This window comes from Macaca fascicularis, chromosome 1 (assembly GCF_037993035.2).
Source record: "Macaca fascicularis isolate 582-1 chromosome 1, T2T-MFA8v1.1".
Lineage (NCBI taxonomy): Eukaryota > Metazoa > Chordata > Mammalia > Primates > Cercopithecidae > Macaca > Macaca fascicularis.
This window is the reverse complement of record NC_088375.1, coordinates 148,202,636-148,230,038: the sequence shown is the minus strand read 5'-3', so window position 1 is coordinate 148,230,038 and position 27,403 is coordinate 148,202,636. Positions and strand designations below refer to the sequence as shown.

The 27,403-nt window shown below is 40.0% G+C and overlaps 1 protein-coding gene, 1 long non-coding RNA gene and 1 pseudogene across 2 annotated transcripts in view; 1 reads left to right on the top strand and 2 right to left on the bottom strand.

The window, feature by feature from the left end:
* The window catches only part of CLCA1 (chloride channel accessory 1), a 32,766-nt gene that overhangs the window by 4,257 nt on the left and 1,106 nt on the right, over positions 1-27,403 (top strand). The window contains exons 2-13 of the mRNA XM_005542824.5: positions 216-356; positions 528-675; positions 3,277-3,382; positions 9,028-9,205; positions 12,531-12,749; positions 13,719-13,946; positions 17,250-17,424; positions 19,516-19,622; positions 21,579-21,794; positions 22,382-22,643; positions 23,715-23,885; positions 26,809-27,045. Coding sequence (XP_005542881.3) covers positions 216-356; positions 528-675; positions 3,277-3,382; positions 9,028-9,205; positions 12,531-12,749; positions 13,719-13,946; positions 17,250-17,424; positions 19,516-19,622; positions 21,579-21,794; positions 22,382-22,643; positions 23,715-23,885; positions 26,809-27,045 — 2,188 coding nt within the window. The remainder of the gene's footprint in view (positions 1-215; positions 357-527; positions 676-3,276; positions 3,383-9,027; positions 9,206-12,530; positions 12,750-13,718; positions 13,947-17,249; positions 17,425-19,515; positions 19,623-21,578; positions 21,795-22,381; positions 22,644-23,714; positions 23,886-26,808; positions 27,046-27,403) is intronic.
* Positions 13,908-26,872, bottom strand: LOC141407733 (uncharacterized). Its single transcript, XR_012418150.1, has 3 exons — positions 26,781-26,872; positions 23,868-23,952; positions 13,908-14,043 (listed from the first exon to the last, which is right to left on the bottom strand). It is a non-coding gene; the product is annotated as an uncharacterized lncRNA (long non-coding RNA).
* The window catches only part of LOC102126959 (cell division cycle-associated protein 4-like), a 49,047-nt pseudogene continuing 48,672 nt past the window's right edge, over positions 27,029-27,403 (bottom strand).

The window sequence follows — 27,403 nt, the reverse complement described above, 5'->3', positions numbered from 1 at the left end:
TCTGCATTGCTAGTGATTTTTCGATGACACAGGGTATATGGCAAATGCTCACAAAGCTTAGCTATTATTATTAAAATGTATTTCTACATTTCTTCTTCCCATCCTAACAAATAACTGGTTTTTGAAAATGTGAAATCCTGATGTGAATTTGAATGACTGATAATTTAATTTATTTTCAGTCAATTGTTATGTATGTTTTTTTTTTTTCTTCCCAGGACATGGTGACCCAGGCATCTCCATACCTATTTGAAGCTACAGGAAAACGATTTTATTTCAAAAATGTTGCCATTTTGATTCCGGAAACATGGAAGACAAAAGCTGACTATGTGAGACCAAAACTCGAGACCTACAAAAATGTGAGAATATCAAGTTCTTCTTTAAAATTCCACTTCTTCCTGTAACCCAGATTTTTTAAAATCAAAATACTCTAAAATCAAACGTGATTGTTTAAAACTTACTCCAGCATGAATATGGTTAATTCATTTGCTGAAACTTTGTGATGATAAAAACTTTTTCTTAAATTTCAGGCTGATGTTCTGGTTGCTGAGTCTACTCCTTCAGGTGGTGATGAACCCTACACAGAGCACATAGGCAAGTGTGGAGACCAGGGTGAAAGGATCCACCTCACTCCTCATTTCCTAGCAGGAAAAAAGTTAAAAGAATATGGACCACAAGGTATGAACTACTCTACCATACTTCTCATACGATTTAACTATTTTATGTTCAAAGTGTATCAACACTAGCATTATCTTTGTGAGTAAGCACGTAGAAGCCAAACTATTAGAGTTTAAAACATCATCGCATTTTTCACTTGAAATGGAACATGCATTTCACTTAGAATTTCTAGCATTTCTCAGCTATGAATTTAGTTTACTTTAGATACATGTATAAATATAGTATTTTGAATTTTCATAAATTATTGTAGCATCATACTATAACTGTAAAAGAATTTAATTTGTATTATTAAGTTTCTATGGATATGCAAGGAGACAACGGAATTAAATCTTCTGCCTGCAATTCATATGATAGCCACGAGATGGCGTATATGTGCAGTGTTCTCAGACGTGCATTCAAATTGTGTATGAATCTTGTTAAAATGTGGATTCTCCTTTAGGAGACCGAGGCGGGCGAATCACGAGGTCAGGAAATCAAGACCATCCTGGCTAACACAGTGAAACCCCGTCTCTACTAAAAAATACAAAAAAATTAGCCGGGCGTGGTGGCGGACGCCTGTAGTCCCAGTTACTTGGCAGGCTGAGGCAGGAGAATGGCGTGAACCCGGGAGGCGGAGGTTGCAGTGAGCCGAGATCGCGCCACTGCACTCCAGTCTGGGCGACAGAGTGAGACACCGTCTCAAAAAAAAAAAAAAAAAAAAAAAAAAAAAAGTGGATTCTCATTCATTGGGTGTGGAGTGGGACTCAAGAATCTGCATTTTAACAAGCTCAGAGGAGATGTTGATTCTACTGGTCTGTGGCTCACACTTTGAGTAGCAGACAGAATACCTTTGCAATTCAGCTCTCAAAAACATGTAACTAAAGAAAAAACTCCAATGATAAACTTTATCATTTATATATGAGGTATACATAATAATTATTGGAGGAAGTATTAAGTAATGACATATATATAAAATGTACTTTTCAAGTATAATCAAATGTGATTCATTACTAAATAACTAGCATTAGATTTCTTTATCTCAAAAAAGGTTTGGATCCCCTAGAACCAGCTTGATTTTCTTTTTTGAAACACATAAGGCAGAGAAAACAAGCAAACAAAAGAACACTATCCAAGCCTCACTCCCAAATACACTAGAGCGCTTAAAGACCTGATCAAAAGGATGCGTCAAGCGTACCTCTTTGTTGTTCTACAACACATTTCACCTCCATAACAGGAACAGAATATTCTCAATGTATGGCTCAACAAATAAGTGTTGAATTGATTGACCTAACTGCCCCATCCCACTCCTGAGCCCACTCCAGCCATCACCATCATATATAAAACCATTCCTTTATAATGTCTCCTTTCTGTACTGTGACTCCACTCCAATTCTCTCACAATCTTCCTTTAAAGAGACCACGAACACCTACAAAATAAAGTCCCAATCCTTAGTGTGGAATACTAGAGTTTCCACAGAATGCCCCACCTCACATAACCATCCAAATTCAGCCTTCCTTGGAATTTAAATTCCAGAAAAACTGAGCTGTACGTAAGTCATTAAGATTTCATTCAAGTTTAACAAATATCACTGAATGCCTGCTAAGTTCTAGACACTATGTGCCCAGATATGACAGTGAAGAAGTCATATTGTCGGTCCTCGTGGAGACAATTTTCTATTGCGGGAGACTGGCAATTAAGTAGCAATGACTGTTTATCATTGTAAGTTCCTAACGGGAGATAGTGAAATGCAAATGGGGAGTACTGGGCCTAGGATGAGGATATCAGGGCAGGCTTCTAGGCACACAGAAGCTTGATTTTCAAAGAAGAATAGGAGTTATCCAGGCAAAGATAGGAAGGAAGTATTCCAAGCTAAGGAAACACAGGTAAAAAAGACCAGAGTTGAACAAGAGCATGATGTGACCTAGGAAAAAAGGAGTTCAGGAACTCATCCTAATTCTAGAGTTTGGGAAGTGAGTGGAGAACAGCAAGAAACAAGGCTGCAGAGAAGAGCAGGCCTGAGGCATCAGGGACCTTGTACACCATGTTGAGAAGTTGGACTTTCCCTGAAGGATGGAGACATGGAAGCCAATCTGGTGACTATTGCAGCAATTCAGGAGTAAGTGGCAATGGGCCTGGAAAGGTGAGAATGAATAAAACAGACAGAGATGGAGTAAGCAGACCTTGAGGTTTGATGAGATAGGAGCCATGAGGAAGAAGAATTGGTTGAGGATGTTGCCCTGGCTGCTGTGGGAATGCCTGGGCTCCCATAGCCGCCTTTGCTGACCTCTGTCATCATGCCTGCACCACCAGGCATTTTAGCTTCTAATCACACATGCCCTCCACTATACCAGGAGCTATGTGAGGACACGGCAGCTGTTTCTCTGTGTCTGAATGGCTGCTTGGCACTTACGAGGTGCCTGATTAACATTTGATAAGCCAAAATAAGTATTCATATTTCAAGAAAATGTACAGCTATGATATTAGATCTAAAGAAATCAAGTCTTTCATTTAAAAAATTAACACAGCAAAGCATAAATATTCCAAAACATTGCTTTCTCCTAGTGTGAGAAGGTAATTTTGCCATTCTTATTGTAATCAGTTTTTTAAAACACTTTCTCACAGGTAGGGCATTTGTCCATGAGTGGGCTCATCTACGATGGGGAGTATTTGATGAGTACAATAATGATGAGAAATTCTACTTATCCAATGGAAGAATCCAAGCAGTAAGGTATGTATATTTTTATTTAACTTGTTCCAAACTATTTTAAATTGCAACCTTTTTTTTCTTGAATTGATTACTTTAAAAAATGTGTGTCCTGTCTTATTTTCTAATTCAAATTCATTCTTAGTGCCTTCTTTTTCAGAGTTCCACAAAACTACTGTTTTGTTACTTTACAAGTGTTTCAGTTCATTGAATTCTTCACTCTGCAGCTAGAAATCATTTGCCTCCTTTTTTTTTTTTTTTTTTTTTAACTGTACCAACTATAAAAAATCTACGGGTGCTGTGTTCAGTGTCTCCATCATCCCATACCAGCACCAGTGACATAAACAGATCTAATGAGGCTCTTCGGTGCCTTGAGGGCAGAATAATATCTTTTTTTTTTTTTTTTTTTTTTTTTTGAGAAAGGGTGTTGCTCTGTCACCCAGGCTGGAGTGCAGTGATGCTATCACAGCTCACCTCCACTTCAACCTCCGAGCTCAAGCAATCCTCCCGCCTCAGCCTCCCGAGTAGCTGGGACTACAAGCACACATTACCACATCAGACTAATTTTTATATTTTCCGTAGAGATGGAGTCTCACCATGTTGCCCAGGCTGGTCTTAAGTTTTCGTACAGACAGGGTGTCCTTATGTTGCCCAGGCTGGTGAACTCCTGGGCTCAAGAGATCTTCCCACTTCAGCCTGCCAAAGTGCTGGGATTATTTCTGCCATCATGGTGGTGTGAGCCACTATGCCCACCCAGGCCAGCATGGTATCTGTGTGGACTTTATCAGTATGAATGGGCTTGGGAGGGACTGTGAAACTTATCTGAAAAACAGTTTGAATATCAAAGCAAAACAGAAACTCCTCCCAGTTTGAATTAAACCTTGCGCGATGTCAGTAGAAACCAAGCACAATCCTTGGAAAGAACGCTTGGCTGCCGTGAGTGTATGAGCTAATTCTTGCAACCAGCAGTCTCAGTGCACAAAAACTGCTTTAGTGCAAACAGAAGTGATAGGGAACTTCCCAATTTATTTTAAAGAGTTAGTATAACTCACACACTAAAACCTGACAAATGGAATGAAAAAAATTCTGTAGCTACAGCCTCTCTAAAAAGATAGAGGTGAAGATTTCAAATAAAAGGATAGAAAATTACATCTGGCAAAATTAAGGTAATAATAAACACATTAAAGCCAAGTAAGAATGTGTTCCAGAAATCCAAAAATGTTGTAATAGTAAGTAATGAATATAGTATATGAAGAAAAGAAGAAAATAAATGATTGTTCCAATAGATTCTCAAAAGAAACTTGATAAAAATGCACATTTATTCCTGCATTTAAGAACAATACCCTCTTTTTAAGTAGAAGTTGGTACAGCATCCTCTCCATGTCTGCTTCCAGTCTTGCTTGCCTGATAGCCCTTTAAGAAGATGCACTCAGCTTTGATTCCTGTCTCGGCCTAGTACAACTTTTTCAAAAGGGGCTCAGAACTCAGTTCTGGCTTCCATTTATCCCACAAGACCATTACTGCTCTTTACTTTTCCCTTTCTTTATAACAGTCAGACTCTGTACACTTCGTCCATTTCCATTATATTATGCCTCAGTGTTGGATCTCTTCAGGCGTAAAGAGACACCAAGTAGGCTGGGCACAGTGGCTCACATCTGTAATCCCAGCACTTTGGGAGGCCCAGGCAGGATCACCTGAGGTCAGGAGTTCGAAACCAGCCTGGCCAACATGGCAAAACTCTGTCTCTACTAAAAATACAACAAAACTGGTCAGGTGTGGTGGCACACACCTATAATCTCAGCTACTCAGGAGGCTGAGGCAGGAGAATTGGTTGAACCCGGGAGGTGGAGGTTGCAGTGAGCCGAGATTGTGCCAGTATTCTTTCTGATAGAATATTTCTTTCCAGAGATATTCTAGAAATGAGTACATATACAACACGTTTTTCTTTCCACAGATAAGACATGATCACCATGTCCTCTTTAAACCTTTTAATTTTAATATATTAATAATATGTATTGCTCATTATCTTCCAAATTTTTAAATTATTTATAAGGCTTAGAAGCAATCACACAAATGACAGCACTGCCCAGGACAGGAGGTTACTTCATTCATATGATACACAACATCTGTTGAGAGTCAACAATCTACCTCATATTTAATAGGGAAACACTAGAGACACTGCCAGGACTAAGAATGGCCACTGTTATCCCAATTATTCAACCTTGCTTAGGAAATTGTGGCCAACGTAATAAAACCGGGGAGGTAAAAAGATGGAAAGGAAGAGAGAAAATCACTGTTACACAGATGATCTGTGATCCACTTAGAAAACACAAGGAAATAAATTGAAATTAAAATTGACAAGGGAAGCCAATAAGGTGACCCAGTACAAAATAAATATTCAAATTACTTTTCCATATACTAGCAATAACCAGTTCAAAAATATAATCCTCCAAGACAGCAATGAAAGGTATAATAAAAGTAGAAACAACGCTAAAAAATGTGGAAAACATATTTAAAGAAAACTATAAAATCCTTCTCAAGGGGTTAAAAGAAAACCAAGATAAATTGAGAGACATTCAATTCATGGAAGACATAAACAAATTTCATATATAGGTTTTATGAAATTCTAGTCAAAAGTACATCAATTTTTACCTCATTAAAAAAAATCCAAGAGTTCATTTAGTAGATAGTAGCTAAGATCATTTTGGAGAAAAGATGTCCTTGTTTCTTGGATCATGAGAGGAAAATCACAGAAAGGCAATCTGTCAGAAACTGAGCACAGACTCTGACCCTTTGAAATGACGACATCACCTACACATCTAACCTGCCTATATTTTCAGATGTTCAGTAGGTATTACTGGTAGAAATTACTGGTAGTAATGAGAGATGTAAATTTGACAAGGATGAGGTTCATGTATTATCTAGTAAGTTACTGTCAGTAGAATGAAAGCTCTCACAGATGGTTGTTGGAGGCCTAAATTCATAAAGGGGATTCTTACTTTTCAAATTTTAAATATGCTATAAAACTACATTAATTAAAACAATGTGGGCCGGGGCACAGTGGCTCACCACACCTGTAATCCCAGCACTTTAGGAGGCCGAGGCAGGCGGATCAGGAGTCAGGAGATCAAGACCTTCCTGGCTAATATGGTGAAACCCCGTCTCTACTAAAAATACAAAAAATTAGCCAGGTGTGGTGACGGGCGCCTGTAGTCCCAGCTACTCAGGAGGCTGAGGCAGGAGAATGGCGTGAACTTGGGAGGTGGAGCTTGCAGTGAGCCGAGATCGCGCCACTGCACACCAGCCTGGGCGACAGAGCAAGACTCTGTCTCAAGGAAAAAAAAAAAAAAAAACAATGTGGGCAGATATTTACACTTACACATATAATTTAGTTATTATAGGTAGAATTACAAATCTGTGAAGAAAGGTAGGATTTCTTGAGATAGACAATTTTTTAACTATGTGGGAAAAGTATTAACAGACTCTTTTCCAATTGGATGAACTCTTTAAAGATAAAAAGCAAAATCATAATGAAAACTAGAAGAATGTTAATAAGTATCAAATCCCTGGATAGCAAAACTCTTTCAATGCATTCAATCATTGAAAAATATAACTGAGAGAATAATAAATGTGGCTACATAGAAATTAAAAATTTTGTTGCACATAAACCAAACATAAACTAAATAAAAAGGAAAAACAGAAAAAAGATATTTGCAAAAATAAAAAAGAAAGCCTTTAGAAGCTTAGTATTGTAACACATAAGAGCTTTTGAAAAATCAGTAAAACAGTAACATCCAAATAGAAAAACAGACAAAGGAGAAGGATAGATAATTTACAAAAGAAGAAATTAAAATGCCCAGGAGTTTGAGACCAGCCTTGGCAACATGGTGAAACCCTTTCTCTACAAAAAATACAAAAATTGGCCTGGCATGGTGGCACGTGCCTGTGATCCTGGCTACTTGAGAGGCTGAGATGGAAGGATCACCTGAGCCTGGGGGTGAGGTTGAAGCTGCAGTGAGCCAAGATCACACCACTGCATTCTAGCCTGGGCAACAAGAGTGAGACCTTGTCTCAAGAAAAAGAAAATTAAAGAAATGAAATAAAAATGTCCAATAATAAAAATGTTCGTACTTACTAGTAATGAGAGATGTAAATTTGACAAGGATGAGGTTCATGTATTATCTAGTAAGTTACTGTCAGTGGGATGAAAGCTCTCACAGATGGTTGTTAGAGGCATAAATTCATGTAACTTTTCTGGAAAGCAATTTGGGTGACACATATTAAATTTAACAATTTATTGATCCTGTGATTTCATGTTTAAAAATGCATTTCATGTTTAAAAATGCATTGTAAGGACATGATAGAGAAGCTGTATCAACAGGCTTTAAAATGTTCAAACTTTTGGATCTAATAATTACTCAGGGAATCAATCACAGGGCAAATTTTGAAATACAGTCAAACTTGGATATGAAATTTAGTTTATTCATTGATGTTTTATTTATAGTACTGACAAATTGGGAGGGGAAACTAAGTTCAACAAGTGAGTCTGAATACATATGATGGTATTAAACGATATAAAATTATTAAGATCACATTTTGAATTTTTTTTTTTTTTGAGGCAGTCTCAACTGTGTCTCCCAGGCTGGAGTGCAGTGGTGCGATCTCAGCTCACTGCAACCTCTGCATTTCAGGTTCAAGTGTTTGTCGTGCCTTAGCTTCCCAAGTAGCTGGGATTACAGGTGCACACCACCATGCCCAGCTAATTTTTATTGTATTTCTGGTAGAGGTGGGTTTCGCCACATTGCCCAGGCTGGTCTCAAATTCCTGGCCTCAAGCAATCCACCCACCTCAGCCTCCCGAAGTGCTGGGATTATAGGTATAAGTCACCGCACCCAGCCACATTTTGAAAAATATTAAATAATATATAAATATATAAATAAATAATAATATTAAAAAGTTAAATATGCTAAGTTTTTTTAAAGCAGGAAACAAAGCTATATGTGCAGTGTTATGTTAATATATACATATTCAACATGGTAACAGTAGCTCATTTCTGATGGTGAGACATGTTTTTTTTCTTTTCTTCATGCTTTTTGCCATTTTCCAAATTTTCTATAGTGCTCATGCATTGTTATATGGTTAAAAAATAAAATTAATAAGATGTAGGGGGAAAGCATTCCAACTGTAATAGCAACAAAACTCATAAATACCTAATGCATGGAAACATTTAAAATACCTATGAACATACCAGAACTCCGCAAAAGTCGTATGCAATAAACTAATTAGAAAATAAACAAATAAGAAATGTCAGCAAATCTTTTGTGGGAAATAAAAGAGGGCTCTTGACCTTCTAGGGATGAAGGGAATAGATTCAGAGGTGCCTGAGGACTTACATCTGTATTAATGCTAACAACAGCCCTAAGCCAGACTTGGCTCTTCTGCTGCATAGAAATACATTCTAATACCATTTTTGTAATCCCCCCAGATACTTTCTGGCAAACAGAAATGACTCTGATGACAGTTTAACAATTTTGCTATGATGGGATATCCTTGTTTTTTGGATCATAAGAGGAAAATCACAGAAAGCCAATCTGTCAGAAACTGAGCATAGACTCTGACCCTTTGAAATGATGACATCACCTAAACATCTAACCTTCCTATATTTTCAGATGTTCAGTAGGTATTACTGGTAAAACTGAAGTAAACAAGTGTCAGGGAGGCAGCTGTTACACCAAAAGATGCACATTCAATAAAGCAACAGGACTCTACGAAAAAGGATGTGAGTTTATACCCCATTCCCAACAGACCGAGAAGGCTTCTATAATGTTTGCACAACATGTTGATTCTGTAAGTACCTTGTTTTCCCCCCCTGCCCCCACCCCCAGATTCTTTTGAATTTAGTGAGGCTTTTACTCCAAGTGCTCCAAGGGAGAATCAAAGTTTAGAGAAATCATCAGTGAGCAGTGGATTATCTCTGGGACAAGCTGGGCGTGCAAGTCAAGGAAAAAGTCCTATCTTCCTTCCCCTCATCCTCCTCGTGTCCACGCTTTCTTCTCCATCATCCTCCCCCAACTAGTTTTTAGTTCAAGTGCTTAGGATTACTTTAAATACTCACAAAGGCATACAAGCACACACATTCTTACTTAAATAAGGACTTTACCCAGGGGGATTGGGCAGTTCCTTTTATTAGTTAATAAAGACATGATCAATAGGCTCTTGATTTAACTTTTCAGAGAGTTCTTTTCAGCCTGCATGTTTGCTTTTGGTTAACTGAAATTTTCTATCTTTTTAAGAGTGTTGGTTACGTTAGGGAGTTCATATATAGTTAAAATAGCTTTAAAGTTTTAAAATTCTTAATTTTTTTTATGACCAACTGGTCATAAAATGAACTTGGCCAGTTATTGATATTACTGCTAAATATATAAGTCAGAAATTTTGCACAAAATGAGATTGAAGGCATCAGTTAACTGACTTCAGTGGGAAGTCTCTCTTATCTTCCAGTCTCATATAAAATTACATTTTCCTTTTGGAATGGAGGTTGAAATAAATTGCAAGAGTCTGTCAATAGGAATGTAGCATAAGTTTTTAAAATGTGATGCACCATGGCTCACCAGGCCCATCGTCCTTCAATTTGGCATTGCAGTTCATTCCCAGGCCTATTCAGAAACTTCCAGGAGGAGGCCCAGATTATATATTTTAAATTAGCCACAGAGTTAAATCTGATGCCTAGTCAGGTGGGTAGCCTCTGCCTGGGGTTTACACAAAAGTTTTTCAGGTCTTCTTCCTAAAAAGTATCCATACTGATAACATAAAAACATTACCGAAACACATAACCTGAAAAATGCACATAAAGAGAAAAATGTTGTACAACTAATGATTACTTTCTAAATTAATAGAATCCTAAATACTAGGATTTATAATTGAATGATAATATTGTAAAGTCACTGAGAGGAGGAATCATATTACTTCTCTTTTGTATACTATGCCTTAATAAAAAATCCCCCACATGTGAGGGATATAAATACTAGCAAGTGTTATATGACATAGGAAAGGGAAAGGAACCATCATTTATTGGCTGTGTTAGTATTGACCCTAGTGCCTATATTCTCATTTATTTCCTGCATAATAACTATCACTATTTTGTAGATTTAATAATTCAGGTGCAGACAGGTTAAGGTTAGTCAAAAAACAACAAAGTTATATTGAGTTTTTGTTATGTGTCAGACACTAGGGCTAAATTTTGAGGAAGCAAAATTTAGTAAGCAGGTTTTTGTAATAGATGGTGTATTAGTTCATTTTCACACCACTATAAACTATACCTAAGACTGGGTAATTTATAAATGAAAGAGGTTTCACTGACTCACAGTTCCACATGGCTAAGGTGGCCTCAGGAAACTTGCAATCATGGTGGAAGGTGAAGGGGAAGCAAGGCACACCTTACCAGGCGGCAGGAGAGAGAGAATGCAGGGGAAACTGCCACTTACAAAATCATCAGATCCTGTGGGAACTCACTCAGTATCACAAGAACAGCATGGGGGAAACCATCTCAATGATCCAGTCACCTCCCACCAGATCCCTCCCTCAACACATGGGGATTACAAATCAAGATGAGATTTGGGTGGGGACACAGAACCAAACCATATCAGATGGATTTACAGTCCAATAAGTGCATTGCAATGTTAAAGGGGCCTTATTAAAATTTCTACAAGATACTATGAGGCTGTAAAGGGCAGAATGGAAATTCTCAGTAGGAAGAGTAGAAAATGAAGAAACATTTCGGAAGTGACTTTTTGGCTGAACATGAAGGTAGCTTACAACATAGAAGACAGAGGAGGAGCAAAGCCTTAGAGATGCCAAAGGCTGGCAAGTATGGGAACTGACAGGCTATAGTGGGGTAAATTAAGAAACATGGAACACACAGCCAGAACGAGAATGGAGAAGGAAGCAAAGTTCCAAGTCATAGAGTTTGCCGTTGGTATATGAAGGAGAGGATTGTAATGTATGAACAATCATGAGCCACCAAAGGGTGTTAAGCAGAGGAATAAGAGGAAAGACTCTCAGGCAGCTGGGAGGTGGACCAAACAGAGAGGAAACAAGATGGAAAAGTTACACAGGAAACTGCAATCATCTGAGGGAGGGACTGTGATGGCTTGGGTGATGGATATTTCATTGGAGATGGAGAAAAGATGATGAAATGGAGAGACAGTGAAATGTATTGGTCTTGGTTACTTTTTAGGAGGGAAAAGGTAGGAAAACTTCCAGTTTCCTAATTTTGGTGATGGAGTGCATAGTGGTGACATCAAGTTAGGAAATACATGAGGAAGAGGAGCAGATGGGAGGAAGGTGATAAGGTCAACAATGAACATGAGGAGTTTCAGGAGCATGTGAGACCTCCAAGTGGATTTTGGAGAGAGCTGGAACATTGGAAGTTGAAGGCTGGAATACAGTGTGTTAGTAAATGAGTGGGAAGTAAGGAAGTGGAGTTTGGTAGTATAAGGATGGAGAGATAAGATGGTTCCAAGAGAGGAATGCTGGAAAGGGTGCCATGGAGAGAGTAGTGATGGCTTGAAATGGTAAATATGAGGAGTAGGAAGGAAACCAAAAAGAAGAGGTAAATGGATTGCCGAGGAGCACTAAGGGTCTAATGAGATTGAAGGCCTGGTTTAAGGCGGGAAGTCTGCATTATGACCATGATTTTCCCCAGAACTGTTTTACAGTGATTGTGCAATTGAGCCAAGGTTATGCAATAGCAGAGCAGACAGGAAAAGGACAGAGGATTAAACTATTTTAAATGTGGATTTAGAATATTTCTATCAGGCTGGGCATAGTGGCTCATGCCTGTAATCCCAGCACTGTGGGAGGCCGAGGTGGGCAGATCACTTTAGCTCAGGAGTTCAAGACAAGCCTGAGCAACATGGAAAAACCCCATCTCTACTAAAAATACAAAAATAAGCCAGGCATGGTGGCACAAACCTGTAGTCCCAACTACGCGGGAGGCTGAGGTGGGAGGCTTACTTGAGCCCAGGAGGTAGAAGCTGCAGTGAGCTAAGATTGTGACTAAGCTGACTAAGTGATACCTTGTCTCAAAATAAAAGAAAATATTTCTAACAAATTATCAAATATTTTACCACATAGTTTACCATTATCTATATCATTTCATTGACAATTTCAGGTAGTTGAATTCTGTACAGAACAAAACCACAACAAAGAAGCTCCAAACATGCAAAATACAAAATGCAATCTCCGAAGCACATGGGAAGTGATCCGTGATTCTGAGGACTTTAAGAAAACCACTCCTACGACAACACAGCCACCCAATCCCACCTTCTCATTGCTGCAGATTGGACAAAGAATTGTGTGTCTAGTCCTTGACAAATCTGGAAGCATGGCGGTATGTTCAATGAGTCTTGGTCTTCTGGATGCTGGTCACAGATATGCATGTTCTGGACCCTGACTCGGAACTGGTTGGGAATAAACATAACCCGAGGGCCAGAATGGTTGTAACTATAACATTGTCTTCAGAAATGTCCACTTCACCTTTGTTCAACAAAGATTCAGCATCAACTATCTCATTTGCCAAATTGAATTAATTTTCAATTTATGAGCCAAGATCTGATGAATTATATGAGCTTAACATTTTTAATGTTTCACTGATGATATATAAGTCTATAGGTCCACAGCCTTATGTATTACTCTGTTCTCATACTGCTATAAAGAAATACCCAAGACTGGGTAATTTATAAAGGAAAGAGGTTTAATTGACGCACAGTTCCCCATGGCTGGGGAGGCCTCAGGAAATTTACAATCATGGTGGAAGGGGAAGCAGGGATGTATTACACGGCAGCAGGAGAGAGAGTGAGAGAGAGAGAAAAAGAGAGAGAGAGAGAGCACAAAGTGGGAAGAGTCCCTTATAAAACATCAGATCTTGTGATAACTCACTCACTATAGCAAAAACATCATGGAAGAAACCACCTCCATGTTCCAATCACCTCCCACCAGGTCCCTCTATTGACATGTGGGGATTATGGGGATTACAATTTGAGGTGAGATTTGGTTGAGGACACAGAGCCAAGCCATATCACCTGATACAGAACTTATCTAGAATTATTACTAATGCATTGAACTTTCATGATTATGTAATCTGGTTTTATCTTTTACTATTTATACACTGGCCCTAAAATTCTACCCAAAGATGCTGCTAAATATAAATAAGAAGTTTTTCCCCCTAGGATATGCCTCAAGTAAGCTTATGGTCATTTGCTCTACATTCATGCAGCCACTTCCAAATTCCCTATTGCCTTTTCTGTTATTAGTCTTTCCATCTAAATGTAACCTGTTTTTCTTTTGCTTCTCCATTTAGACTGGTAACCGCCTCAGTCGACTGAATCAAGCAGGCCAGCTTTTCCTGCTGCAGATAATTGAGCTGCGGTCCTGGGTTGGGATGGTGACATTTGACAGTGCTGCCCATGTACAAAGTGAACTCATACAGATAAACAGTGGCAGTGACAGGGACACACTCACCAAAAGATTACCTACAGCAGCTTCAGGAGGGACGTCCATCTGCTCTGGGCTTCGATCGGCATTTACTGTGAGATGTGTTTTTGTATTGTAGTTTGGAATGTTTGCAATTTATGTTGCTTAACAAATTTCCATTTCCAGTGTTTCCATGCATGCCTAGGGTCCAACTGGATGAGAGAGCCAAGGTCAGAGCAATGGTTCAAATGATGCAAAGATACAAACCTCCAAAGATACTAGTAACCAATTCATTTATGCTTTTATGCTTTTTTGCATCTGTGCATTCATGCTTTTCTGCATGCGTATCTGCATTCAAAATATTCGTGGTGTGCCTTCTATATGCCAGGCAATGTGCTAGGCCCTAAGAATACCATGAGGGCCAAATAGACACTACCCTTCTGTCATGGAACTTACCATCTTATTGGGGGAGACACATTAACCAAAATATAACACAAATAAGAGTATATTTACAAACTGCAATGAATGCTGTGAATAAAGGTACACAATGATGTAAAAAAGTATCTTCTATGGGAATAAAGAGGTCTGTGAATATGGTTAAGCTTTGAGGCAACTGAACACTCCAAACTTTAGGGCATATCAGACCTCCTTTTGGGAAAGCAAATAGTTTATTTATAGAAGCAGGAGGCCTTGGGGACTGTAACTATGATTGTATTGGGGTAATACCTAAAAATCTCGTCTGACCATCCAATCACATCATTCCTCTACTTAGATGTCCTGTCTCCCCATTTTCAGTGAAATTAAGAAAAAATTTCTCTAATGTGTAAGATCTATCATGATGCAGCTTTTATCTATCTTTCCAGGCTTACGCACCAGGGACTCTCTGCCAGGCAGCCTGTGTTTAAGCAAACTGGATAACCTGTCCTTCAGAGCTTCCACATCTTTGCCACACTAGGTCCTCACCAGAGCACTGTCTCCTCCCTTCTTTGAACTTTTAATCACGCTCATTCTTCAAAGACCCATCTCAGACACCACCTGCTTCTTGACATCTTTCCTGATTCTTTCAACCATATAGAATTGCTTCCTAAACCCTATAACTCTTAAAAGAAATTCCCTCTTATGACATCTAGCTAGTCTGTCTTACATTCTAATTATCCATTGTAATTGAGAAGAACTACTTCAGGAATAGTACTTATCTTCTTACCTCCTAGACTGCTAGCACAATATCATTTATGCAGGAGGTTCTTAGTAAATAAAATTGAATTCATTGTTTGATGCACTAATAACACCTGATGTTTAGTTGCTGCAAGTGTAAAATGCAATATTCCATCTTTACCTGGAGGCTATTTAGCCACATGAAACAGAATAGGAGATTGAAACGGGCTGGCAGGGATAAGGTCTCAGAACCTCGCAGTATCTTAGGCGAGTTTGCCCTAAGCCTGCTCGTTGGGCACATCACACTCAATAGTGCTATTCCAGTTTTCCACGTGGCAGCGGAAATCTGTAGTTTCCAGCTGACACTGCTTGATGTGGACAATGGGCTTGACCATTTCTTCAAGTGCTTCTGTCCCTCTGACCATTTTGGTCCACTTTGAAGATCAGTTCCCTGAAAGTGGTTTCTATTGCATATACAGTCAGCTGCGAAACCCTTCTCCAGATGCCTGCATGCATCTGCGTTTTATTACCCCTGTCACCTACCCAAGCCTTGACTAAAGGAGCAAATAAGGGAGGAAAACAGACAATGAAATCACTGATGTGCTGTACCAAACTCTCACTATGCAAGACCCTAGGGGAGATGACTAATGCCAGATGGCACGGTGGTGAAGAGAGAACTTCTGATTCTGCATTTTCCATTCAGATGAGTAAGAGAGAGAGTGCTACACCAGTGGAATTTAGGATGCCTCCTGGAGTGGAGTCTGGGTGTGGGGTGGGAGAAGCTCATGTGGCTTCAGGGTGATGAGGTAAGGGACCTTGGATGTTATACTGTCTTCAAGATCCCTGCTAGTCCCTGCTGCAGGCCCTGGTCAGGTCTGCCCTGGGCTCCTCGCAGTGGTGTCTACTGTAGCCATAGCAGTTTGGCTTGTTCTCTTGGCTTGCTCAGGGCCCAGTGGTCCTTCCTCGCTGACTCAGTCCCACCCTGGCTCTCCCTGTTGGAGAGGAGCCCTGAGCACCACCCTGTCCTCCATCCAGCCTCTAGCCACACTGTACACTCCTCAACCTCTGTGGCAGGATTATCTTTCTCTCACCTGCCAACACTCAACTCAGCTGTCTTCTGTCTCCCCTTTAGGATATATGGGAACATTTGCCTGTTTTCCATGACACACAGTAGTTATGGGAAGTGAGACAAGAAAATCCAAATTGGGCCTCTCTGGCCTGCAGCTTAGTAAGGCCAAAGCCGTGATCACAGCTGATAGGCTTCTGGGCTCTGAGCTCCTTGACACAGCAACAGTCACAGTTCTGTTCTCTTCCAGGGAGTCAAGGCAGCCTCCTCTAATAGCTGAAACAGAGAGAGAGGTGGAAGCCTCCTTTCCCTTCAACCTTCAGAGGACACCTTCTTTTCTGAGATTCTAGGCCTTTGGAGGATGCCTTCTTATCTGAGATTCTAGGTCAGAGAGATGCTTAGGCTTGATTGCTTATTTCTCCTATTTCTGGGTCTCTCCTTCCACTCTTTTTAGGGGAAGAGTGGACTCTTGCTTTCTCTTCTTAAATAGATAGCATTATTATTTTATCTAATTTTCCTTCCATCCTAATCTTATTCAACATTGGCAGGAGTATCCTCTCTACGCCATGTAAAAAAAATAAATAAATAATCCAAATGTACCAGGAATAGTTGAGACACAGGTGTCACAGAACAACTAGGAACTGAGATTAATGGAAACGAAATGTTTTGCTTTAATCAGAAAGACTGTTAAAAATATTGACAACTCATGTGACCTAGGTAATGACCAATCAAAACCAATGCCAGGCATAAATAGCTGGTATTGTCCGACTGGTGAATATCATACAAATTAAAGTCTGCCCTGGGTCTAATCTCCCCCCAGTACAATCCCCACTAAATGAGGATGGTTTCTGAAGGCGTCTTGGAAGCTCTGAAAGCCTATCGAGGAGAGACCACGTGAAGGAAACTAGGAACATCTTCTTTGCTGTTTCCCCAGTGCTGTCCACCCCTAGAGTTGCCCTGCATCCCACACCATCCCTCTCTGCAGCAGACTAGCCAAGGGGAAAGACAGCAGTCAAGTTCCATGAACACTGCTGGGTTACGATTGTATCATTTCAAGGCAGACAGATATTTGGTCATTCCCAGACACTTTGGTTTATTCCTTCTGGAATTTCTTTTCTCCTTTCCTGTAAGCAGAATTTTCATAAACACCTTGGCCACCCTGAGTCTGATAACTCATGACCTGAATTCTGTCCTTAGGTGATTAAGAAGAAATATCCAACTGATGGATCTGAAATTGTGCTGCTGACGGATGGGGAAGACAACGCTATAAGTGGGTGCTTTAATGAGGTCAAACAAAGTGGTGCCATCATCCACACAGTCGCCTTGGGGCCCTCTGCAGCTCGAGAACTAGAGGAACTGTCCAAAATGACAGGTGAGGGATGATTTGCTGAGACCCCCGGTATTGTCTGTCCTACTGGACTGTGAGCTCCAGTGAACTGGGGAGTAGGGGAAAGATGGGATGGAGAGAGATAAGATAACCTAATTGGCCAACTAGCCACCCTTACCCCCAAATGACTATTTGAATGGACTCTGCTCATTTATTTTAAAGCTTTGGATCTAGGACTAGGGCAGCCTGGAGAAGAGAGAACTAGCACAGCACTCTAGTGAGGACTTAAGACCTTCTTCCTGGGCCAAGAACCACTCCCTTCCAGTGGCAGCTGGCCAAGAGACCCAAAGGAGACAGATGACAAGCCACTAACTACATAACACCATGGCACAAGTGCTACATTAGCAACAGAAAGTACAATAAAGCACAAATAAGGGAGCCCTTAACTTTACCTGGAAAAGAAGCGTTCAAGAAACAGGAGTAGTAGCAAGGAAGGGCAAAGAGCCTGTTAAACAAGGCAAAAGATCACTCCCAAAATAGAATACAATGCAGTTTCTCCATAAAACCTTAACGTATTGTGTGTCTAACTCCCATACACAGTCAGATGGTTAAAATAGATTCCATATGTTACCAGCTTCTTTAGCAGAGTAGGTGAACACATTTTTTTCCTTTTTTAACTTAGGGATAATATTGTAGATCTCAATTATCATACTGAGTTGCCTTCTGAGGCCACTAAAATGCCAGAGCTGCGTATTCCTAATACTACCTGTCCTAGACTGGGTTTCTTAGAAGCAGAGCCTGAGACAGGGATTTGGGTGCATGCAATTTATAGGGGAGAGAGTGCTCAGGAGAAAAGGAAGGAGGAAAGGATAGGGCCAAGGAAGGAGCTAAGCACCGATGCAGACGTGGTCAGAGTCTAACTGCGCCCCCAGGGGACTCTGGAATTGAAAGTGCATCACAGACTTGTCTTCACCTTGAGGCAGGAGGGTGGCCTTTTGCACCATTGTGTCTATCAGTCTTTGACTGTGGACTGTCAGAACAGGGCAGAGGAGAGGGGCATGTTATTTCTCTAGGCAGGGTGGCCCCTTTTAGTAAGACAATTCTCTGGAAGAGGAGGCAGCTACAAGCCAACGCCTAGAGCAGCTGGGAAGAGATGCACTTGGCTGGGTACGGAGATGTGGGTGGGGCATCAACAGCCTTACTGAAATTATTTCCTTAACTTCAGATGGAATCATAATAGTTAAAAAGTGCTTTCACATCAACTAACTTAGTGACACCTATTCTAAATAGCCCAAGACTGCCTGGCCTGGTGTAAAATCCTGTTTTTACGATATACTACTCTGTAACTGTCCCTTTGTCCACTGTTGTTTCTTGCTGTTGTCACATATCTGTCTTTCCTCATTTAGAAGAAAACTCTAAAGCCAGGTTTGTTAGAATTATGTTTCAAAGAAGAGTAAATCAATAGTCTTGGAGTACGTCTTAATGAATTCTCTCATGTAAAAGTGCAGGACCTTTAATATGTAGATTTCATGACATAAGTTTATACCATAAATTGATATCAAATCGTATCAGAGATTCATGGCTGCTTTGCAGATAGTTGAAGTAACCAGGTGACTGAGATGTTGCTGAAGCTATTATGTACTAAGATTTAAAAATTAGTGGCTGGGTCTGGTGGCTCACTCCTATAATCCCAGAATTTGGGGAGGCCAAGGCAGGTGGATTCATTGAGCCCAGGAGTTCAAGACCAGCCTGAGCAACATGGTGAAACTCATCTCTAAAAAAAAAAAAAAAATACAAAAATTAGCCAGACATGGTGGTATATGCCTGTAATCCCAGCTACCTGGGGGCTGAGGTAGGAAGATCACTCGAGCCTGGGAGGTGGAGGTTGTAGTGAGCCAAGATCATGCCACTGTACTCCACCCTGGGCAACAGAGCAAGAGCCTGTCTCAGAAAAAAAATAAGTAAGTTAAAATAGTATCAAAGTCTGAGTTAATGTAGGCACCTATTTGATGTTGATCTATTTATACTTTAATAACACAATGGGATATTTATTTTGTATATTCTCTAAACAACAGTTAAAATGTTGCAAAGATTTGCTTTCTGGTAAGTAATTTCTAAAAATGTATTGCATTTTAGGAGGTTTACAGACATATGCTTCAGATCAAGTTCAGAACAATGGCCTCATTGATGCTTTTGGAGCCCTTTCATCAGGAAATGGAGTTGTCTCTGAGCGCTCCATCCAGGTTGGAGTTTTTAATCTTTGTTTTTCATATTTACACACAATCATAGCCAAGATGAAGCATTTAATGGCTAAAAGTTTTAAGTTTTACACTCTTCTGGTATTGAATTAAAATTAAAATAGAAGGTCCAGCCTGATATTAGACATTATTCCTAAAATGCAATACTACTCATTTAAACAAGGCAATTAGTGTTTACTTGTTTGGAAGCAATACCCAGTGACTTCCTCATAGAAATCAGCAGATAAAATGTCGTAGGTCCAAGAATTCTTTTTTAACATCTCTACACAAGCAAGTAGAGCAATGTAGTTGGCTCAGAATTTTCTTCAGAGTAGATCATCTCAATTACAAATTTTCTGGGACAAGTGTCCAGGGATTACTTGTTTTATTTTTCCATTACATCAAATTTCTGATGTTTGCCAAGATTTACATATAATGGACAGAAAGCTTTGTACTGTAAAAAGCCAGCGGTGTCAATCCAGACCCCTGGATCTTGGCCCTGGGTCTGTCATTAACTATGTGACCTGGGCAATGAACTTCACCTCTGTGGACTTTCATTTCTCCACCAGGTATAGACCAGAAAATTTCCAATGGCCCATCTGGTTCTAAAATTTCAGGAAAAACCAAATTGCCTTTCAAAAGTCTTGGGACTATTAAGAAAAAAGAAAAAAAATGCATTTTTTTCAATGCTTTTTTTAAGTAATTGCAGAAATTATTCTCATTAATTTTTAAACTAGAGAGAGTGAACAATCAGCATTCACACTGGTGTGAATTATAATTTTTATGATGAAAGTTCAGATAAAGGTAAAGGAATACCATAATGTCAAAGCCTAATAATGACAGATTTTGAAACCATAGGCTTTCTGGCTTATCAATGGAGCATTTATTCAATCTAGGAAGACACCAATTATACCCATCTGGGTTATTCTGGTTCAGATTTAGAAAATTAAACTCAAGGGCCTGGTTTGGGAAAATGGAGGAATGTGTCCTAGAAAAGTAATTAAAGTGATAAAAGGACAAGTTCACATTTAGGAAATTTCTGCCTGTGATTTTTGTATTTAAGAAACTTAACAGAGAGACAGCGAGAGAGATGGAGAAATGAGCAAGACTCATTCACCAGCGTGCCACAAGAACCAGGTCTAATAGCCCTTTACTTTCTCCATATGCCAGCTTGTAATCTACCTGTGAAACTAGGAAATCTGGCTCCATGACCAGCCCAGTCTGTCTTCTAATAGGTGCTAACTTTGAGACAATAACTACCTGGGAGATAATCCTCAAAATCACATTTTCTAAAAAAGTCTTCCCTACCTCACTCCCTGCTCTGCAGCTCCCTCATCTATTCCAAACAAGTTGGCCTTGGCTTACTTCATTTATCTCCACGGGGCCTGCAATACTCCCTGACCTAGCAATTAGGTAATTCAGACAATTTCACCCACAATGTGTGGGTGTCACACATTGGGTAAATGTCAAAGGATTGATAGAAATAAATAAATTGATAGAAATAAAATCCTATAGGAGATCAGAGGAAAAGGGGAAATTTTTTACAACTGGTAAATGAGATGGACAGCAGAGAAAACTTTACGGAGAAAGTAAAATTTGAATTTTGAAGGATGAGTAAGGCTTAGACAAATAGAGAAGACTAAGAAGGCTTAGATAAATGGAGAAGACAAATGTAAAGCCTTCTAGGAAAAGTAAAGAGTATGATAATAAAGTCAAAGAGTCAGGGATTCACAAGGATATTTTGGGGAAAAGGTCTTGTTTGGGTGGAGGAAGGGAAATTGTGGAAGCTAAGGCTAGAAAGATAACTTAGAACTGCATCATAATTGCTCCTAACACCAAATCAAGGACTCAGGCATCACTGAAGTCTTTTTGATGGGGCACTGGGAAGACAGGGGCAGAAGGGAAAAGACCATGTGATGGGAGCTGTATTCTCCAGAAAGTAAGAGTTGTTTTTTTTAACAGCTTGAGAGTAAGGGATCAACCCTCCAGAACAGCCAGTGGATGAATGGCACAGTGATCGTGGACAGCACAGTGGGAAAGGACACTTTGTTTCTTGTCACCTGGACAACACAGCCTCCCCAAATCCTTCTCTGGGATCCCAGTGGACAGAAGCAAGATGGCTTTGTAGTGGACAAAAACACCAAAATGGCCTTCCTCCAAATCCCAGGCATTGCTAAGGTATGGAGTCAGCTTTTTTTGTTTCTCATAATTCAACAAGATAAAATAAAGCTTTCACAGTATAATTGTAGCATTTTAAATGTTGGCGGTTGCTAAAAGGAGAGTCAGTATTGAATCAAAGAGAGAACAAGGAAAAAAGTCTCCATCCAATGAAAATCACTCAGTATGCCAGCAAGTAAAGAGAAAGGAAATAGGTGATATTTTGTCCAGGTACTAAATGGAGAACCTTCAAATTACATAGTAATCAAGATGCAAAATGATCCTCGATGTTTTGGGATCACAAAAACGATTTGCTTTATCTCAGAGACTCGTGTCTTATAAAAACAAAGCAACAATAAGCATACAGCTTTCAGACCTCACCATCCCCCTGACACCCCCCGTGGAATTTTCTTGACAATGGGAACGATATAGTTAGTTTAAACACACTGAAGCTCCCCGTGGCTGACAGAGTATCAAACATGCACACCTCTTCTTAGATATGCTTCCAACATGCTTGTATCAGAGGCTTTTCCTGTACGTGACACTGAAGTCAGGTCTGTGTCACCTGAAGTTATTCATTGGAAATGTTTACATGTGTTTTGGTTCAGGTTGGCACTTGGAAATACAGTCTGCAAGCAAGCTCACAAACCTTGACTCTGACTGTCACGTCCCGTGCATCCAGTGCTACCCTGCCTCCAATTACAGTGACTTCCAAAATGAACAAGGACACTGGCAAATTCCCCAGCCCTATGATAGTTTATGCAAATATTCGCCAAGGAGCCTCTCCGATTCTCAGGGCCAGTGTCACAGCCCTGATTGAATCAGAGAATGGAAAAACAGTTACCTTGGAACTACTGGATAATGGAGCAGGTAATCACCCAAGAAATTGGAAAGTGTATATTTCTTTTTCCAAGAAGCAACCAGGGAATGCCAAGAGGGCACAGTCTGGTGAGGGCAGTTAGACAGGTAAGGCAGAACAGCACTGGGGTCTGGTTGGGAGAGTTCTCCATTTCCCCACAATTCCTACATTTCAAAATGCTGGAAAATATGAAGGCTTCTGCAAGGCCTAAAACACATTAATGGCTCAAACTCAATGGATTCGGAGTCTCTAGGGAGTTGTCATAGGGTATTCCACAAACTCCAAAAAAAGAAAAAGAGGAAAATTCATAACTATATTGTGGTAGGTGCTTTGTATATACACATACGTACACACACATACGTGTGTATGTATATATACACAAATGCATATATACAAAGACATATATAATCTTTGTTTTTACAATATCTTCACTGAGGCTTTCACATTTATAAAGCAGCAGACATAGATTCAAGCACAGTCCTATATGATTCCTGTATCTATGCAGATTCTATATTAGCTTGCCCCAAAAGTGAAAATTCTGCCCCTTATTCTTGTCTTTAAGAAGTCTATCGGGGAGAGAGAGAAAGAGAATTCTACATTTCTTTTTAGAAAAAAACATGTCTTCTTACTGTGAAGCAAGTAACCTTACTAGAATGAATCCTGTGAATGAATTTCCCACCTAAATCTACCCTGGGGAGAAGTCATGAATTTTATTAAATAACCATACAACATTGTTTTCCTCCACAGTTGCATATAGCAGTTTAATTTAGTTCAACAGATACTTATTGACTAGTTACTTTGTGCTATGTTGGGTATAACAAAGAAACAATATCATCTTAGATTTCATTTAAAAAGTCAACAATTCAAGAAGACAGAATGTATACCTAAAACCACACACACTTCACACAGTGATAAAAGAAGTAAGCCTCACCCTCAACACACCAAAATCTTAAGGTCTCTTGGAGCTAATGCTGAATTTCTTATTGCTTTGAAAATTCTTAGCCTACATATGAGTTGGAAATATACAAATACCCTCCCAGTTACCTTTAGGATATTTATTAATTCCTTCATTCTTTATCAAGGTGCTGATGCTGCTAAGGATGACGGTGTCTACTCAAGGTATTTCACAACTTATGACACGAATGGTAGATACAGTGTAAAAGTACGGGCTCTGGGAGGAGTTAACGCAGTCAGACGGAGAGCGATACCCCAGCAGAGTGGAGTAATGTACATACCTGGCTGGATTGAGAATGGTAAGTAATCTGTAATAACACTCCTGGCTTGTGCAAAAGGATTGGTTTCAAGAGGAAACTATTAAGCCTGTGGGGCAGAATGGTGCATGATTAAATCAGGGTTTCTCAACCTTGGCACTACTAAGATTTTGAGCCAGACAATCCTTTGTTGTGGAGGGCTATCCTGCACATTGTGGGATGTTTAGTAGCATCCTTAACCTCTATCCATTATTTGTCAATAGCAATTCCCTAGTCATGACAATCAAAAATGTCTCCATATGTCATCCACTGTCCCTTAGGGGGGCAAACTAGCCCCCAGCTGAAAATCACTCGATAGAACACAGCTTTTGACTGCCTTACTTCAAAGCCCAGCCCTCTATCAAATACAGTATTTTGTGTAATCTTTTTGTACTTCACTCTCCTCAGTTGTAAAATAAGGATAATAATGGCAGCTACCCGATAGTATGGTCACAAAGAATAAATAACACATCTAACAAGCTGTTACTGGTAAATAGTATTTAATAAAGATTTTATCATTATTTTAAAAACATTTTTAATGAAGTTCTTTCCATTGAAGCATTTCTAATTTATCCTAATGAATCATTTAAACAGAATTTAAAAAGCAATAATTTAGGGTTTGTTATCTACATCAATATCATTATCCAAGTCCACTGTCTGTCTTTCCTCCTTTCTCCTCCTGCTCAGACCAGGGAGCATAGTAGATGAATTTCACGCGGGCCAGCACACTGAGCCCACGTGTAAGCAAGTGAGAAAATTATGTCCATGAAACAGACAGTCCCATACCACTTTTGGTTACAAACACTTGCCCTGGACTAGAGAAGGAGTTGAGACCAAGTTTGTGTCCCAGTGGGTTCCCAGACTAGTTTTCCATCAATCTCCACCCTGTCCTGGGCAGGCTTTTTCTTGATGTTGGTGTGGGGGAAGGAGAAGAGCTCCTTTGAGAACCTTCCCACTGTCATCTTTACTTGGCTGTGTGCTTAGTGAAGAGAGGATTCAGAGACACATGGTGTCCCTCATGCAGAGGTGATAATAGAGGGGAAATGTTTTAAAAGATGCCACTGCCTTTTTTCTTTTTTTTCTTTTTTTTTTAGACAGTCTTGCTCTGTCGCCAGGCTGGAGTGCAGTGGCGTGATCTCAGCTCACTGCAACCTCTGCCTCCCGGGTTCAAGTGATTCTCCTGCCTCAGCCTCCCGAGTAGCTGGGACTACAGGTGCATGCCACCATGCCTAGCTAAGTTTTGTATTTTTAGTAGAGACAGGGTTTCACCATGTTGGCCAGGATGGTCTTGATCTCTTGACCTTGTGATCTGCCCACCTCGGACTCCCAAAGTGCTGGGATTACAAGCGTGAGCCACTGCGCCCAGCCAATGCCACTGCTTTTTGAGTTAGGGGAAGGAGGCAGAAGGGGACTGGTTAAGTGACTAAGTCTAGCCTTATCACAGCATTTTACTTACAGTAATACATTTCATTCTTGTAAGTATCCATTTTTAAAGATGGGGAAACAGAAGCTAGAGAGGTTATGGGTTCATATAACTAATAGTGTTAGTGCCTGGCATAACAGTAAGCCATGTTCTTCCCTCTATCCCTCGATAAGCCTTAATGGCAGTCTCTACTGGTGCTTTCAATATGAACCCTGAACCTGCTAGAGCATTCACTTCATCTTTGCCAAAGACCAGATTAATGGGTATGAAGATTAAATGGTCTTTAACAGATAAAAATTTTATAAAGAGGTAGAGTTTATGAGAAAACAAATTCTAAGTAATGCCATGTTAGGATCTTATGAGATATTTTTATTGAAAAGAAAAGAGAACTTGAGAACTCTGTAGATTGAACAGACCAGGGTATTTTTTAAATTCCAGGATTACTTTTATACCTGTCTTTGACAAGAATGTGAATGAAATTGGAATTACTACAATAACTAGATTCCCATGCATTTACTAAGAAAATTAGAAGTCTTTCAAAAGCACAAAATTTTGGAACCTCTAACATAAAACATTTCATTAAAAACTGAAATTTAATAAGAAACATGAAACAAAAACATGGAGAAAGTGAAAGAAATATGCATAAACAATCAAGGCATTCTTGAAGGTCCAGTTGATTAGTTGCCAAATAAATAGGAAAGATAATGAAACCCACACTATTATTTAGGTGGAAGACATTTCTTGAGGCAGTCTGAGGTTTAAAACAAAGTTAGTATTTAGGCCGGGCACAGTGGCTCACTCTTGTAATCCCAGTACTTTGGGAGGCCGAGGCAGGTGGATCACCTGAGGTCAAGAGTTCGAGACCACCCTGGCCAACATGGTAAAACCCCATCTCTACTAAAAATACAAAAAATAGCTCGGTGTGGTGGCACATGCCTGTAATCCCAGCTACTCAGGAGGCTGAGGCAGGAGAATCCCCTGAACCCGGGAGGCAGAGGTGGTAGTGAGCTGAGATCGCGCCATTGCACTCCAGCCTGGATGACAAGAGCGAAACTTCGTCTCAAAAACAAAAATGAAAGAAAGGAAGGGAAAGGAGAGGAGAGGAGAGGAGAGGACAGGACAGGACAGGAAAGGAAAGGAAAGGAAAAACAGAGGTAGTATTGAAACCGATCTTGCGGAAAGACAAGATCAGGATGGGCAAAGAGATGGGAAAAGAAGCAATTTCAGGACAAATGTCATGAAAATAAATTCCAAAAGGTTATTCCACTAAATATCCAGGAAATATCTTAAGAGATCAAAAGCTGTGATTCTCTGTTTGCTCTTTTCCCTCTGATGAAACCGTATTTGGGGTCTTGTCTCCAAATATTTAAAATTAATTCTGTGTGCGGAAGGAAAGAAGCAGAAGTGGGGAATAGGAAGAGGGTGATCTGATAATAAAACAGACGGAGGTATCACCATTTAGTGATGTTGCTTACCATATTTTGCATAATTTTTTTATTGCAGATGAAATACAATGGAATCCACCAAGACCTGAAACTGAGGACGATGTTCAACGCAAGCAAGTATGTTTCAGCAGAACATCCTCGGGAGGCTCATTTGTGGCTTCTGGTGTCCCAAATGCTCCCATACCTGATCTCTTCCCACCTTGCCAAATCACCGACCTGAAGGCGGAAATTCATGGGCACAGTCTCATTAATCTGACTTGGACAGCTCCTGGGGATGATTATGACCATGGAACAGGTAAGCTGAACCTGGTGTGGACCCTGTAAAGGAGTTTACCAGCCAAGCAGAGGAGCAGAAGTGGGTGAGGCAGGCAGCCGTGTTCTGATGCTTGGGGGCAGAAAGCAGGAGGGATCTTGCTGGTCCTTTGAAATGAGGGATAAATGTATTTAAAGAAGAGAGATTTAAAACCTGAAAAACTGGTATACTTTGGGAGTAGGAGGTTTCAGCCTGGAAAGGTAAACCTCACTTAGTTTCTGAAACCTTGCCAAACTGTCCTTTGACAAACTCCATTTTCTGGGGAGCAGTGACTCCTGGGGAAGAACTGGGAATAGAGCATAGATGTCTATAGAGCGGAGCTCTTTTGGAAGGAACCTCA